Raw genomic sequence first — 16,824 nt, 5'->3', positions numbered from 1 at the left:
AGGCTGGCTTTGAACTTGTGATCCTCCTGCCTCAGCCTCTGAGCTGCTGGGATTACAGGTTTATGCCACCGCACCCAGCTCTCTTTGTTATATTTTTGAATCCCCACACCTAGGTGCTTAATTAGAATAGGACAGGCTTTCCAGGGGTGTGGTTAGTATATTGCAGACTTCAAAGACAATATCTTCCTTATGGTAGGAAAAGAATCTAAAAAAAATCTTTCTACTGTTTAGCATAGTTCACCCTAGGGGTCAAGCCTAAAAGGGGACAAGTTTACAAGTCTCACCTAGCCTGATGCTACTGGCGATGATTCCCAACATCATCTTCTATCTTTTCTTTTTCTTGCTTAATTTCCTTCCTTATTACTTTCCCTTGGTCTAAAAAGGCTGTTCTGCTCCAAAGGAGAAAGAAAGATGGTCTTCAAATAACCAAAATTTGACCATAATGGAGTTCCATTTTCCTTATAAGAAGGGATTTTATAAATCTCTATAAAAAGTATCCTTAGTTTTTTCTCTTCATCTCCACTACCAGCCTCACAAAGCCATGTTAGAATGGCAAAATGTATGCTGCAGGAACATATCAGATGTTTAAGACATAATTAGGGAGTAAAAAGATTCAGATTCCAGGATGCAAGGAAAACACCTGCTGCATCTTTGGTTCTTAAGATCAGCATAATGCCTGACATGCTATCACACACTCAGGGCTGCTGGAGACAAGGAGCTACAGAACAATGCCTTTTTCTTCACTGGATGTCTTCATATCTTCTAATGACTTCTAAAAATATTTATCTCCAATTAAGAGTTATTGTCAGCAAAGACCTGAGCTTCCTAAGTCCATATCAGCACTCAGGGTACTCAAACAGCTAACTCACTCTGCAAGAAGCTCTGTTAAAATTGCTGATGAGGAGAATAAATTCTTCAATAAAAATACCCATTGAGATTAAAGTGCAAATTACTAGCTAAGGCTCATTTTTAAAAATAAAAGTCTCTGGCAATGGTTAACTGTAAAGAATGAAAGTCTGTCAGACCTGATCTTGCTCCAAAACTTATTAACTATGTGATCTCAAGCCTGTGGCTTAAACTCTCTGAGACCGTTTCTTAAGCCACAAAGTAGAGGTAATACAATCCTCTCATGACTGCTAAGAAGATTAAATAACATAATATAAAAACCACAACTAGTACAGTGTCTACCACAGAACAGTCATGTTACAAATGACATGGTGTGTCTTTCAAGACCTTGGCAAAGATACCCCAATAATCTCAATAAGACAAAAGAAACACAACCTACCCCTGTATCCCTCAGGCTTGTTTGTAGAACATGCCCAGAACAGCATTCTCGTATTTATTAGTGAAATAACTTCAGGTGCACAGAGAGTATTGCTGTGGAAAAAGATGAAAAGAAGTAAGAACAACTTGTTGACTATAAACTGTCAGCAGAAAGGTCAGAAAAGAGAAAGAAAACAATTAATTAACTTACCGACAGAACTCATCAGAGTCCTGGTGGTCATCTCCATGAAGATAAACCAAAAGAAAGCGAAGCTCCCGCTTGGCATCATTAAGTGCCTATGAGAAAAAGAAGATCACTAATTATTATAAAAACAGTGCCCTGACCTTTTACTGAGGCTAAGGGTCCTAACATATACACTACAAACATAAGAAAAATAAGGAAAAAATGTGAGCAAGAAACCTAAAAAGATCCTGGGCTCCTACCTTTGCACCCCTGGTATTTTTCTCCCCATAAGAAGTCCATACTAATAAGCTTTAATAAAAAGGTTTAGAGTTGTTAGGATTTAAATTGTATCAAGCACATGAGAGTAGACAAGCTGACATACAAAGGTTCCCTACAAATCACAGAAAAGCCAGCTGTTCCCACAGTCTAAAGAAAAAACAGGAGAATCTGACCAGGTGAAAAGGGAGGTGAGAACTGTCACTTCACAGCTATAACATCCTTGAAATTTAAAAAAAAAAAAAAAAAAAAAAAAAAAAAACCCTGCGAAGATGACCCTGATCATAGGCCACATAACAAGCAGGAATGAAGGATTATGGGACTCAAAGTCATTCTAAGGAGCACAGGATTTAAAAGATTCTCAAAGTTAAGGCTAGTGTCCAAGAGTCTTGTTTATACTTTTGCATGTGTTTACTTCTGAGCACCATTTACTTTAATTATTTTCTGAATGGCCAATGGTGGTCTACCCCTAGGATCACAGGAAAGGGTACATGAGAGGTGCACATCTTTTTCATCCCTGTCTCCAGCATTCAGCACAGGGCCTTAATGCCATTAGTAGATGCTTGCTGCTGGTTGGTTGCAGTGGTAGCAGCAAGCAAGGAGAATAACTGTGAGAAAAAGCAGATGTGGGAAAATCAAAGCAGAAGCAAGGATAAGCAGTTTTCTCTTTCTCTAGATAGATTCAGGAATTCTAAAGGCTGCAGAATAAAACTACCCTTTTGCCAATATCCACAGTCTTAATTCTATTTTTCTCTTACCAACTACAGAAATGCCTAACACCCAGAAAACTCCAAAGTTTTCCTTCCCTAGGAGGTGATAGTCAGAGGTCTAAGTGGCTTAGGATAAATGAGATGAGCTACCCTGAGTCTAAAACTTATTCTGTAAGGGGTCAAAAAAGATTTAGCCTTTGCATTCAAGCCATGTACAGTCTGGTAAAGGATATAAGACATGAACTCAAATAATTATAAGGAGGAAGTGGAAAATGCTATAAATTTAAAAAGGGGCAGGGGGAGAACAAAAGGAGAAATTAATATTTTAGACTACAAGGTAGGGCAGAACAGAACACAATAATTAGAATGGTTAGAAAGGGGAATGACATGAGCTGGTTGAAGATGGGCAAGATTTCAATTAGCCAAAATGTGAGGAAGGCATTCCATGTGGAGGGAATAGCAAAAGCAAAGGCACAGAGGTAGGAAAGTATAGAGTGTGTTGAGGGAAGGGTTTGGCTGGAACGTAGGATATAGGGAAATAAGTTATGCAAAAAGACCTCAAAAGAACATTGGAATTAGATCAAAGAGGGCCCAGCTAAAAGGTATAGTTTTTGTTGTTGTTGTTGTTGTGGTTGTTGTTTTCTTTCCCTGTAAGCAGTGAAGAGCTATTTAAGATTTTAGAGTAAAAAACATGATCAGTGCTGGGCTATGCTTTCCTTTGAGGACAGAATCATATCAGTAAGTTGGTATCTACATGGTTTGTGGCACTGACCTGGCTGTACGTTCCCTGGTAGAAGACAGGGTGTGCCCTCCCATATTTCTCTTCAAAAGAGTGCATAAATGAAACAATGTCCCCAACGGGGTCAGTGACCCGGCTGCGAGGGTCAGGCCGTATAAAACGAAGAGCAAACCTGGGGAAGAAGGAATAAATAATCACATGAATCCAGGTTACTGTAGTGCATATGGAGTGGGCCCATTTGTACAGTTTCCTACAACAGAGCCAGAGGCATGGCAGCAAAGGGAGGTGAATGGTCTAAGTGGATAATCAAACCTGGGAGTAGAATCTGGCTCAAAAGCCATCAAGCTGCAAGTGTTGTTCCATGGCCTGTTCAAGAAGAATGCAAACTACTAGGATTATAAATACCAACATTGGCCTAAACAAATGACTGGAGTGCTTTCTGCAGAAGGGGTGGAAAAGGAAGATACTATGGTAAAAAAGACTAGGGGTCAGGCCATGCTCCCAGACACTGTTTAATAGAGTAGCACTGACCATTAGCCACTATGGCTATTCTAAATTTAAATGTTATTAAATCAAAACAATTAAAAATTCAATGCCTCAGTCAGACATGCCACATTTCAAGTGCTTCACAGCCATGTGGTCAGTAGCTTCCATACTGAACAGTGCAGAGATAGAATGACTCCATCATCACAGAAAGTTCTACTAGACAGTGCTAATCTAGAACAGACACCTCTTTCTATTTGTCCTATTTGCCCCTCTCTCTCGTTTCTGTTCTCCTGGTATTTTGGGTTTTTGTTCAAACTCCAAAGCAATTCAAATTATGGACTGAGACTTCAATCCTGAACTTTTTGTGATTTACTTGCTCTTCAAAGGGGCAAGTAAATTGGTTTGATAATTTATGGTTGATGTGTCCATGAAGGAAGATTTTTTAAAATAATCCACGATATACTGACAGATTTGTAGTATGGGTAGCTACTGTAAAGTTAAGGATGCATTACCTGATGGTAACACACATCTATTCCTAAAGAGCCCATTCTATTTGTATAGCACCATTTCTTTATGCTTCAAGCTTCCATAGAAGGCAATGGGACAGGGGCCAATGTGCTACACAACATAAACAAGTTGCCTGGATGATACAGCTGCATTAAAATTAGTAACACATGCCATGCATATTTTCCCAAAGAAAGCAAACAATAGTCATTTACTTCAACTTTCAGCACAGAAAAGGTGACTAAACTATGACATCTTCTTTATCAAATTCTAAGCCAATTCCTTCACCCCTCAACAAATCCCCCATGTGTATATAATTACACCAGATATTTTTCTGAGTAATCAAACCAAATTCACTGACACAAACATTCCACAGAAAATAAGAAACACAAAATGTAATAAGTTGTGTATGTAAGAGAGTCATTAGAAATCTTGCATAAAATTGATATTGTCTACTTTCTCTGAAATACTTTAGGGTTATCTTTTTAAGCATTCAAAATTTGAGAAATGGATAAAGATTTTAACTTTTTTATTTCTCATCACAACACATTCCTACAGCCAACACAATTTAGGACAGAGTCTTCATTATGATTTTAAAGGTTTTAAATGTGCCCATTCCTACAAGGATGAAAAAAGTACCAAGCAGGTAATTAGTGGCCATTAAGAACTTTGCTAAAGCAAGGAAGCCATTAAGCAGACAGTCTCATAAAACACCAAGAGGCCAAGGTATTATCTGATCCTTAAAGTTCTGTAGCTGCTAGGTCCTAACTTCTAGCCCATCACTTCCAGCTTCTGCTCCTTAGAGCAGAGCAAAGTCAACCCCATATTTGGAGGAAGGTAAAGGTTATACTGTATGCAAGGCACAGGTCACATTTCTAGCTCCACCTGCTGGACTGAATACCCAAAACATGTTCATTTCCCATATAGCTTAGGTGTAGCTCTAGACAGATACACCAAATCTGAAAGTCAGGCTCCACTCAGCATTTCCTAACCTTGGACCCTCTGTAGCCTCCAACAATGAGCTCTTTGATTGTAACATGAAGGAAGCTAGAAGGTGAAGTTATAAAGCAAGTGGGTATATATGCAAAAGGGATCCAGTGTCAGCATCCTAGAGATTGTCAGGGTAGAGGGAAATGTACATGACAGAGTGTCTAGAGAGATGCCACTATCGTAGGAGGAATCCAGGGCAAAGTAGGTGACCTCAGACAAAAGAATTTGTTGAGATTATGAGTAGTCAGATGGAGAAGTAGTTTAGGATAAAAGTTCCAAGGAGTGTGAAGTTAGGAGATAATGGTGGTTAGAAAGTAAAGGATGTGGGGATTAACTAGGAAATGTAGAAGTGACAAACATGGTGGAGGGAGAAAGGGGTGACCAATAAATGTAGGCAGATTGATTCTTGCAAACAGACAAGACTAACTTAAAACAATTCCATTATATAACATCTGCAACTATGCTTGAACAATTTAAAATATTTTAAACTATAGTAAAAGTTCAGGAAGAATATTCAATCTGATAACAAACTGGCAAGTCAAAATTGATAAAAGCATAAAATTTATGCTCATCTAAGCTTCAGTCCCAAGGTCTACACTGTTGTTATTAATACATAAATATAGAGGTACATACCTAAATATATCAAGTATTGTATAATAGGTAAACCGGAATGGAAGCATTATCAAGTAATAACCCCATCCAAGCAGCCCCTGAAATTCCAAAAACAAAGTTAGAGACTATTCTTCCAATCTCTAATAACTTACAAAATAGCTAATTTAAATTTTTGCACTTTTTTATCCTTTCATATGTGATTTCCCCCACTATGATACTCCTCTTCCCCTCTTCCTCATCACCTTCTCCTTGTGTGTTTGTGTGTGTGTCTGTGGCAGGGGGTTTGGGGGGCATGCACGCATGTACAGGGTACTAGGGATTAAAGCCAAGGCCTTGTGCATGCTAGGCAAGCACTATTTAAAAAGAGCTGCATCCCCAGCTCTTTTTAAATTTTCTTTTTGAGTCAGTGTCATTAAACTTAATGAGAGCCCAGGCTGGTCTTAAACTTGTGATCCTCCTGCCTCAGTCCTCCAAGTAGCTGGCATTACAGGTACATGCCACATGCTGGGCTACCTTACTTTTTTTTTTTTTAAACTTTGTCCTTCTCAAATGCTACAGCCTTTGATCTCATTCCATTTAATACTATTGTTTTTCCTTTTTTTTAACCTGACTTTGTCTTAAATCTCCTTTAACACTTTTCCTGCAGCTGCTTCCACTGGCTATCAAATTCAACCATAAGTTTGCCTCTCCAAATAATAATATTCATTCTTTTCTTTCAAAATATAGTATGTAGATATAGAAAGATCTACTTGGACATTTGTATGTAAATGATAAGTATACTACCACAATAACAAATCCTCATACGGCTGATAGGCTTAGTATTAATACCAACTATTAATGTGATTATTACTATTGTTATTATTAACTAGTAAACATACAGGGCTCTGTAGTTTACAAAGCACTGCTCAGATATCATATTGTGCTAACCTGAAACAGCCAGGGAACTCTGGAGCCCCACAGTTGACATTAGGGTCCCAAACACCTAGTCAAGCCTAAAGCAAGATAGAGAAACACTGGGCATACACAGAACTACTCTATGAGTTATATAATTCTTTAGGAATCTATACTCTTCTACCTCAGAATATCTTAAAACAAGTATGGTAGCTGCCCTCCTCTTTATCCACAGTTTTACTTTTTGCAGTTTCAGTTACCTATATAGTCAACCAAGATTTGAAGATATTAAATGGAAAATTCAGAAATAAAGAATTCATAAGTTTTAAAGTGCATGCTATTCTTATTGTGATAAAAATCTCACTCCACCCTACTCCATCCCACCCAGGATATGAATTGCCCTTTTGTTGAGTGTACTGTGTATTATATCAACCCATTAGTCAATGAGTGGCCATCTTAGTCATCAGATTAACTGTCAAGGTAATGCAGTGCTTGTGTTAAAGTAGCCCCTACTTTACTTGATAATAGACCCAAAGCAAATGAGTAGTGATGTTGCCAATCTGGATATGTAAAAAAAAAAAATTAGAAGGTGTTTCCTTTAAGTGAAAAGGCATAAGTAAGAAAGAGAAAAATATTCTATGCTGAGGTTGCTAAGATATATGGTAAGAACAAATTTTTATTCATGAAATTGTGAAGGAAAAAAAAAAAAATCCATGCTAGTTTTGCTGTTGTACCACAAACTGCAAAATTTACTGCTGCAAGGAGTAAAGCAGTTGCCTAGCATGTGTGAGGCCCCAAGTCTAATCCCCAGTACCACCAAAAAAAAAAAAAGAAGAAGAAGAAGAAAAAAGAGAAAGTTACATCCATAGTATGTGATAGGTGCTTAGGTAAAATGGAAAAGACAACAACCCGGGAGGCTAAGGCAAGAGGATCATCAAGTTTGAGGCTAGTTTCAGAAATTTAGCGAGACCCTGTCTCAAAATAAAAGTAAAGGACTATGTGTAGCTCAGTGGTAGAGTACCCCTGGGTTCAATCCCCAGGAGCTCCCCCCACAAAAAAGATGTTCAAGGTTTGGTACCATTGGTAGTTTTAGACATCTACTAGAGGTCTTGAAATGTATCCTTCAAGGATAAAGATGAACTACTCTACTTAAACAGTACTGACTGTATTTATCTATTTAGACAGAGTTCTGCTATGTTGCCCAGACTGGCCTTGAACTCATGATCCTCCTGCCTAAACTCTAATTTTAAAACATCAAGTATTCCGCTGGGTATAGTGGCACACACCTGTAATCCCAGCTGAGGAAGGAGGATCCCAAGTTCAAGGCCAGCCTGGGCAACTTAAGTAAAAAATAAGAAGGACGGGGGATTTGGCTCGGTGGTAAAGCACCCCTGGGTTTAATCTCTAGTACCAAAAACCAAAATCATATTTAAAATTATCAAGTACTCCACAAAAGTATGATGACAGAGTAAAGTCTATGGCTCCAAGGTTAAAGGGGATGCTTTCTTAGGATTCTGAATGTATACGTAAGAAGTGGATGTAATCTCAAGAAAGAGAAATTCCAAGAAGTTCTATGGAGTTCATTATCAATAAATAAATATAATATATATATGTATGTATGTATATATATGACTTCCCTAACTGTTGAGAAATTAAAATTTGAAATGGGAATCCACCTCTAGACGCCCAAAAGAAAAATACCAGGTTACTAGAGCTCTTAAATGCCTGTCAAACTTAAGTGAAACTCCTCTTTGCTTATTAACCCTTCAATATTAACTTTGGAGATGTGGTAGAGGACTTCAATGGATTCCAAACACTTTCTCAAAAGTAGCTGAAATTAACTGAAGCAACAAAGAACTTGGTCAAGAGATTCTAATTTAAAAGTGGGTGATCTATTAAATGTGTAGTAAATAATTTTACACATGTAAATGAACCTATTCAGATATTCAAAACAAGGCACAGAAAACACTCCAAATAACTGGCAAAGAACAACAACAACAAAAAAGATAGTTTCTATGTTAATTAATTAATTTAAAAATCAAATAAAATTATATCTCACTAAATCTACCAAGGGCCCAGGTCTAGCTAACATGTTCACATTCTGAATATTTCTTTCACTCCTACCAAACAGAGATCAAAAGAATCAAGGGAATGAATTTATAAAATCATAAAGGGGGAAATGCCAACTACAAAGTAACTTGCCCTTGGTTGTGGTCTTGAGACAACATAGCTGTAGATCCTGTGGTCAGCAGTATTAACCTGTAGGGGTCGGGATGGAGGTGGGTTGAAAACACTCGGTACACCCTCTTGCTCATTCAGCCTGTCTTGTACAGCAGCCTGAGAAGGAAAACAGAACAGCAAGTGTTTCAATGATGTTCACATCAACCCAGAAGAGATGAGGCAACCATTGGGTGTTTTAAAACAGGGTGATCATTACACAAAGGTGATCTGAGTAGTATATTTTCAAACCTGGTTAAAAAACAACAACAAAAACAAACAAACAACAACAATAACAACAACAAAACACAGAGAACTTGTCTGAAAGCTATATCAATGCAGCAAGTATAATGCTTTTAGTCAGATGGTATATATTATTCAAGGGAGCTGGGATAACAAGGTGCATCACTGTACAATCCCAAGAAAAGCCATTAACAGGGAACAACACAGTGTAGAGATCCCCTGGGGTTGTGCAATGGAGCAGTTCTGATGAGTGGCATCTGATTGTAGGACTCTGGCATAGGTCTGCACCCTAGCTTCATCATTCAGAAAAGGCACTCAATTTATAAGCCTCAGATTCCTTATGTGCAAAATGAAGGTATTTTTAAAAACTCATTCTCATCTCAATTCTGCCCTTGAAAAGGGGGCTATCCCAGAGTAGTAAAAAATTTGGCCATACCCAATGAAATGTCTGGTATCTTGAGCGGTAATCTATGCCATATCTCATAGAAGTACCTTTTTGTTTGTGGGTTGTAGTTAGAACTGCCTCACCCAATAGTCTTGGGGTGAAGACTGGCCACGCCAGAAAGAAAAACCATGTGACTTAGGGTGGGGCCTTTGAGTAACTTGGTTATTAGTCAATTGGAGACTGAGTTCAACCATATAAGTAATTAAATCAATTATGCCTATGTAATGAAGCCCCCCACACCACCCCCCAAAAAAACCCTCAACATTCCAGACCACAACTAGTTGACAAAACTTCAGGTATATTGCAAAACACCTGTGCCAGGATGGTAATGCATCCTGATTCCATAAGAGAGGAGTATGCAAGTTTTACATTTGGAACCCTTTGAGACTCTGCCCTTTGTGTCTCTTTAGCTGATTTTAATTTGTATCAGTTCCCTTTAATAAACTGTAACCACGAGTGTAACAACTTACATGAGTTCTAGTGAATTATCAAACCCCAGGATGATTTTTGATATACTTTGAACTTGCAGTTGGTATCAGAATGGGGAGTAAGGCCTTGGAACGCCATATATTCTCTAAACTTGATAGCCAGTTTTAAACTGTGTGGTTTCGCTAATTTCAGACATTCTCCTAGTTTTACAATTCAGTGGGGGAAAAAATACTCTTTAAGCAGATGGGGCTGGTTTAACTACTTAGCCACTGCAAAAGAAATTGAACCCCTAAACCTAAACTATGCACAAAATTTAACTCAAAACACACACATTAAGATCTAAGTATAAGAATTAAAATTTTGAAATTTTTTTCCACATTTTTTATTTTTGTGGTGCTAGGGCTCACCAAGCGTTCTCTACCATCAAGCTGCACTTCCAGTCCATTCTATTTTTTGTTCTGAGACAGGGTCTCACTAAGTTGCCCAGACGGGGCCTTGAATTTGCAATTCTCCTGCCCTGGCCTCCTGAGTAGCTGGAATTAAAGATGTGTGCCACTATGCCTGGTTGAAATTTAAATTTTTTAAAAAATATTTTTTAGTAGTAGATGGACACAAAACCTTTATTTATTTCTTTATGTGGTGCTAAGGATCAAACCCAGGGCCTCACACAAGCTAGGCGAGTGCTCTACCACTGAGCCACAACCTGAGCCCTGAAATTTTAAATTAATAAAAAAAATTTTTTTTTAGTTGTAGATAGACAGTTGTAGAATGCATTTATTTATTTTTATGTGGTGCTGAATTGAACCCAGTGCCTCACACGTTAAGCAAGTACTTTGCCGCTGAACTACATCCCCAGCCCCGTTAAAGAAAACAATGATGTAAATCTTCATGAACATGGATTAGGCCATGTTATCTTAGATTTGACACCAAAAGCATAAGCAACAAAGGAAAAAAGTAAAAAACATCTCTTTATCAAAATGAAAAACTTTTATGCATCTAAAGACACTCTCCAGAAAATAAAAAACAAACTTAAAAAATTGGAGAAAATATTTACAAATCATGTCTGACAAGGATCAAGTATCCAGAATATAAAGAATTCTTACAACTCAACACCAAAGACAAACAATCTAGTTTAAAAATAAGCAAAGACATCTTTGCAGATTTATAAATGGCTAACAAGAACATACATAAAGATACTCAACATTGCCAGGGATGGTAGGGCATGCCTGTAATCTCAGCGGCTTGGGAGGCTAGACAGGAGGATCACACACGGAGTTCAAAGCTAGCCTCAGCAACAGTGAGGTGCTAAGCAACTCCCTGAAACCCTGTCTCTGAATAAAATACAAAATAGGGCTGGGAATGTGGCTCAGTGGTTGAGGGCCCCTGAGTTCAATCCTCATACCAAAAAAAAAAAAAAAAAGAAAGAAAGAAAGAAAAAGAAAAAGAAAAAGAAAAGAAAGGGGCAACTCATGTTACATTCCAAAATAAATTATTAAAAAAAAAAAAAAAAGATACTCGACATCATTTCAGTCATTAGGAAAATGCAAATCAAAACCACAATGAGGGCTGGAGTTGTAGCTTGGTGATAGAGCCCTTGCCTACAATGTGTGAGGCACTGGGTTCAATTCTCAGCACTGCATATGAACAAATAAAAAAATAAAGGTCCATTGACAACTAAAAAGATATTTTTTTAAAAAAACAACACAATGAAATACTATCTCATACCCCTTAGAATGGCTAAAACTGAAAAGATGCTAACAAGTATTGGTAAGGTTATGGATAAATTGGGATATTCATACATTACTGTTGGAAATTAAAATGGTACATTTTGAAAACAGTCTAGCAGGTCTTCAATAGTTCCCATATGGCCCAACAATTTCTACTTCTAAGTATATACTCAAGAAAACTAAAAATATACATTCACACAAAAACTTGCATACTAATTCACTGCAACATTATTAACAGCCCAAAGTGGAAAAACCCAATTATCAATCAAATGATGAATGAAAATACTGTGGTGCTATGGTCTGCATTTTTGTAAACCACCCTCCCCAATTTTCCTATATCAAAACCCAGCAACCAGTGTGGTAGGACTCATGATTAGTGACTTTTTTCGTTTTTTTTTTTTTTGGTGGTGCTGGGGACTGAATCCAGGGCCTTGTGCATGTGAGGCAAGCACTCTACCAACTGAGCTATATCCCCAGCCCAGGATTAGTGACTTTTAAAAGAAGCCCTAGACAGGGCTGGGGATGTGGCTCAAGAGGTAGCGCGCCCGCCTGGCATGTGTGCGGCCCGGGTTCGATCCTCAGCACCACATACAAACAAAGATGCTGTGTCTGCTGAAAACTAAAAAAAAAATAAATAAAATAAATATAAAAAAAAAAAAAAAAAGAAGAAGCCCTAGACAGCTGCCTACCCCTTCCACCATGTGAAAATACAGTAAGAAAGTGTCACATGTGAACCAGAAAATGGATTCTCACTAGACAGTGCCTTCATTTTTCCAGTATAAGACATAAATTTCTTTTGTTTATAAGCCCTCCTGGTTATGATATTTTGTTGTAGTAGATGACTGGTCTAAGAGGTGATTAGTCTTAAAATTCCTTCACAAAGGAATTTTTTTTTTTTTTTTTTGGTGGTGCTAAGGATTAAACCCAGGAACTTGTGCATGCTAGACAAGCACTCCAGCAAAGTTACACCCCCAGCCCATTGGGAATATTTTTTGACCATAAAAAGGAATGAGTACTGATCCAAGCTACAAGATGAACCTTGAAAACATATAAGTCAGTCACAAGAGACCACATGCTCTGATTCTATTCATATTAAAGTTTAGAAAAAAGAAATCTATACACAGAAAGTAGACTAGTTAGGGGTGGAAGGGCAGAAAGTAATAGTTAAAGAGTATGGGGCTTCTTTTTGGGGTAATCTTCTAAATGATCTAAAATATTTTTATGAAAATGTTTTAAAATTGATTGTGATAGTAACTGTACAAGTCTGTGAATATGAGATGGAACCTAAGGGAATTTTACCACTGAACTACATCCTCAAACTTATTTATTATTTTGAGACAGGGTCTTGCTAAGTTGCTGAAGCTGGCCTCCAATTTGCAACCTTCCTGCTCATTCTCAAATTGCTGGGATTACTGGTGTGCTCCACAGCACTCAGTTAAACATAGTTATCTTTTATAAAAGTTTTTTTTTTTTTTTTGGTACTGGGGAGGCACTCAACCCCTAAGCCACCTCCCCAGCTCTATTTTGTATTTTATTTAGAAACAGGGTCTCACTCAGTTGCTTACACCTCATCATTGATGAGGCTGGCTTTGAACTCATGATCCTCCTGTCTTAGCCTCCTGAGACACTGGGATTAAAAGTGTGCATGCGCCACTGCGCCCAGCAAAAGTAATTTTAATAGTTTTTGTTGTTATTGTTTTTGTGGTACTGGGAATCAAAATCAGGGCCTCATGCATACTAGGCAAAACTATGTACCCCCAGTCCAACATATAATGAGCTGTTTTAAAAATAAATTAATAAACTTCATTAGTATCTATAAACTAAAACTCCAGTTCACTTGGGAAAAAGCTCTGATCTATATAGGAAATATATAACAAAAATATTTTTAGGGGCTGGGGATGTGGCTCAAGCGATAGTGCGCTTGCCTAGCATGCGTGCGGCCTGGGTTCGATCCTCAGCACCACACACAAATAAAGATGTTGTGTCTGCCGAAAACTAAAAAAAAAATAAATATTAAAAAAAATTCTCAAAAAATATATTTTTAGATGGGCATTAATAATATCTGGACAAAATCAAAAGAAATTGTTAGCTGGGTATGGTGGCACACACCAGTAATCCCGCTGACTGAGGAGGCTGAGGTAGGAGGTTCTTGAGTCAAGGTCAGCTTAGGAAACTTGATGAAACCCTGTCTCAAAATAAAAAATAAAAAGGGTTGGGGATATGGCTCAGTGGCAAAGTGCCCCTGGGTTAAAGTGCTCACCAGTACAAAGGGTGGGGATGGAAGAAGATAGTTAACATGGCAGTGTTAGGAAAGCAGGACTAAGAAACAATGTAGGAAAGTGATATTAATGGAATTTCTTTGATACTTTATCTTAGGCTTTCTTTGAACTTTTGAAAAACTAAAATTATTTTTATATATTTTGTCTATTATTTTTACAAGCTACTAAAATAGATTAAAGTGAAAAAAACTGCAATTATTGCACAATCCTATCTCAAAAAATTAAATATAAATCCATATAGTCATTTCAAAGGGCTGGAGTTGTGGATCATTGGTAGAGCACTTGCCTAGCATGGGTGAAGCACTGGGTTCGATTCTCAGCACCACATATAAATAAATAAAATAAAAGGTGCATTGACAACTAAAATATATTTTTAAAATAGTCTATTTTTTAAAAATCCATATAGTCATTTCAATAGAGATTCAGAAAGAAAATACACTAAAATATAACAATATCTATACATAAAGTGGTTTATAGGTGATAGATTTCTTCTTTATGCTTTTTGAAACCTTTTGCCTATGTGGGTGTGTAACATGTACATGGCTTTTCCTTTTCAGTGCAGAGGTACTCTAACATGGAGCTGCATGCCCAGCCCTTTTTAAATTTTTATTTTGAGACAGGTCTTATTAACTTGCTACGGCTGGCCTTCAACTTTTTATCCTCCTGTCTTAGCCTCCTGAGTTGCTGGGATTACAGGCATGAGTCTATAATATTAATAAGTCTATAGTATTAATGCCTTGTAGCATTAATATTCTAAGAATGGATTCAGTCAACAGATATTTATTGAGAGTCCATGATGTGCCAAGCTCAGTGTTATATGCTGGGAACAAAGCAGTTAATAAAACTAGAAGAGGGCTGGGGACATAGCTCAGTTGGTAGAGTGCTTGCCTTGCATGCACTAGGCCCTGGGTTCGATTCCTAACACCACACACACAAAAAAACCTAGAAGAAACAAACAAACAAAAATCCTCTGCTCTCATAAAGTTTACGTTCTGGTGAATCTAACTCAAAGCAACAACCAATATTACAACTGATAATACAATATCAGAAACATGACAGTGAGAACAGATGTTTGCTACTACCATTGCTGATTTAGACAATATTCTAAAGTTCTAGCCAATTCATAATCAAATAAAAGAAACAAAAGATGCAAGTAATGAAAAAAAAAATCACTGAGCTGCAAATGACATGATCACCTAGAAAACCCAAAAGAATAAGCTACAAAATATGTAATAAGAAGGTTCACATTAAAGTATCTGGTTAAACACCAAATATAAAAATCTAAAAGTTTTCTCAAACAGCTATTAAGAAAAATTAAGAAGGGAATAAGAGTATGGGATTTCTTCACCATTTATGATCTCATACATTTTTGACAGGCTTTCTCCATTTCCCACACCTTTAATTTCGGGGAAAGGTTCCTGCCATGGAAAAATACATATTGTTGATTCTTTGTCAGACCAGGACAACAAATGGAATAAGCTTAGAACAAATCCTATTATACCTCTATGTTCCAGTTATGCTGTTCCAAAGTATGGCGACATTGATCCATAGACTCTATGCCAGTCAGATCCTAAAAAGAAAGATAAAAGTTACTTAAGAAAAAATCAATAGTACTTACTTTTTTGTTTGGAGCACTTTTACCCCAAAGGAATCCTTATTGAATAATGATAGGAAAATGCACTAAATGTTTAAAGTAGATGTTTAAAGCATGGTAAAACTTTGATTAAAAATTTATCTAGGCCAGGTACAGTGGTGCACATGTGCAATCCCAGGGACTTGGGAGGATAAGACAGAAGGATCACCAGTTCAAAGCCAGACTTCACAACTCTGCGAGGCCCTATGTAACTCAGTGAATCTTTTTCTCTAAATAAAATACAAAAAAAGTCTGGGGATGTGGCTCAGTGGTTAAGCATCCCTGGGTTCAAAAAAAAAAAAAAAAATTAACTATTCTAGACTCACAGAATTTCTAAAACTTCAAGGCTTTCAATTAAAGAGAACTAGTGATTAAAATCAATTTTTCTCACTCAAATTCAAGTTAAAATTTTAAATATTTCGTCAACCTCTGGGTCTAGCAAAATATTTTCTAAAGGTAAACAACTATTCTGATTTTAATATATAATGATACAATGCAGTTTTCCTGCAAAATGCTATGCCTTTCCTTAATTTATATCACTTTATAAATAGCTTCAATATGAACTATATAAAGCTTTTTATGAAAAAGAATCTGTAATTCAGGTGTTTTCCCCCACTCTCCTCAGACTATTCTAAGGTTTCAACTAGACCCTGACCAAAACTCCTTCTCTGGTTCCTCTTCTTCTTATCCCTCTAAATGTAATTTCCTAAGGATGTATCCTTGGTTTTTGTCTCTCTCTTTGGCAATCTTATTCAATCCCCAACCTTCAAGCATCCTTTCTATGTAGAACTGCTAGTACAATCTCTGGGCCCACTATTTCTTCCGATTCTTAGCAACACTTCCAGTAGCCCATTCACCTCATCCACCAAGACAAGGCACAGTACCTCATTCAGATCCACCCTTTAAAATTACTGTATCTGTTAGTGATACCACAAAAACATCTAGACAGAAGACATCTGGCTGGGTGTGGTGGCACACAATTACAATCCCAGCATTAGAGAAACTGAAGTAGGAGGATAAAAAGTTTTGAATAGCCTAGGCAATTCAGGAAGTTCTTGTCTCCAAATAAAATAAAAGGGGATGTGGGGATAGACCTCAGTGGTAGAGCACTTGACTAGTATACAGGAGGCCCTGAGTTCAATCCAATCCCCATTATCACAAAAAATGAAAAAAAAAAAAAAAAAAAAAAAAAAAAA

The 16,824-nt window shown here is 37.3% G+C and overlaps 1 protein-coding gene across 4 annotated transcripts in view; it reads right to left on the bottom strand.

Annotated features, from left to right (window-relative positions):
- Positions 1-16,824, bottom strand: part of Faf2 (Fas associated factor family member 2) — a 62,540-nt gene that overhangs the window by 11,714 nt on the left and 34,002 nt on the right. For 3 of the 4 annotated variants that reach the window (XR_007343511.1, XM_015488510.2, XM_015488511.2), the window contains exons 2-7: positions 15,497-15,565; positions 8,858-8,992; positions 5,786-5,862; positions 3,206-3,344; positions 1,475-1,560; positions 1,286-1,377 (exon numbers count right to left, since the gene is read on the bottom strand). Coding sequence is in view for 3 of the 4 variants with exons in the window: in XM_015488510.2 (XP_015343996.1) it covers positions 1,286-1,377; positions 1,475-1,560; positions 3,206-3,344; positions 5,786-5,862; positions 8,858-8,992; positions 15,497-15,565 (598 nt within the window). In the remaining variant the exon portion in view is untranslated. The remainder of the gene's footprint in view (positions 1-1,285; positions 1,378-1,474; positions 1,561-3,205; positions 3,345-5,785; positions 5,863-8,857; positions 8,993-15,496; positions 15,566-16,824) is intronic. The other variant, XM_048792266.1, reaches the window with a different exon arrangement.

This window comes from Marmota marmota, unplaced genomic scaffold, assembly GCF_001458135.2.
Source record: "Marmota marmota marmota unplaced genomic scaffold, marMar, whole genome shotgun sequence".
NCBI lineage: Eukaryota > Metazoa > Chordata > Mammalia > Rodentia > Sciuridae > Marmota > Marmota marmota.
Note: the sequence above shows the minus strand (reverse complement) of the source record. Positions and strands in the feature narration are given on the sequence as shown.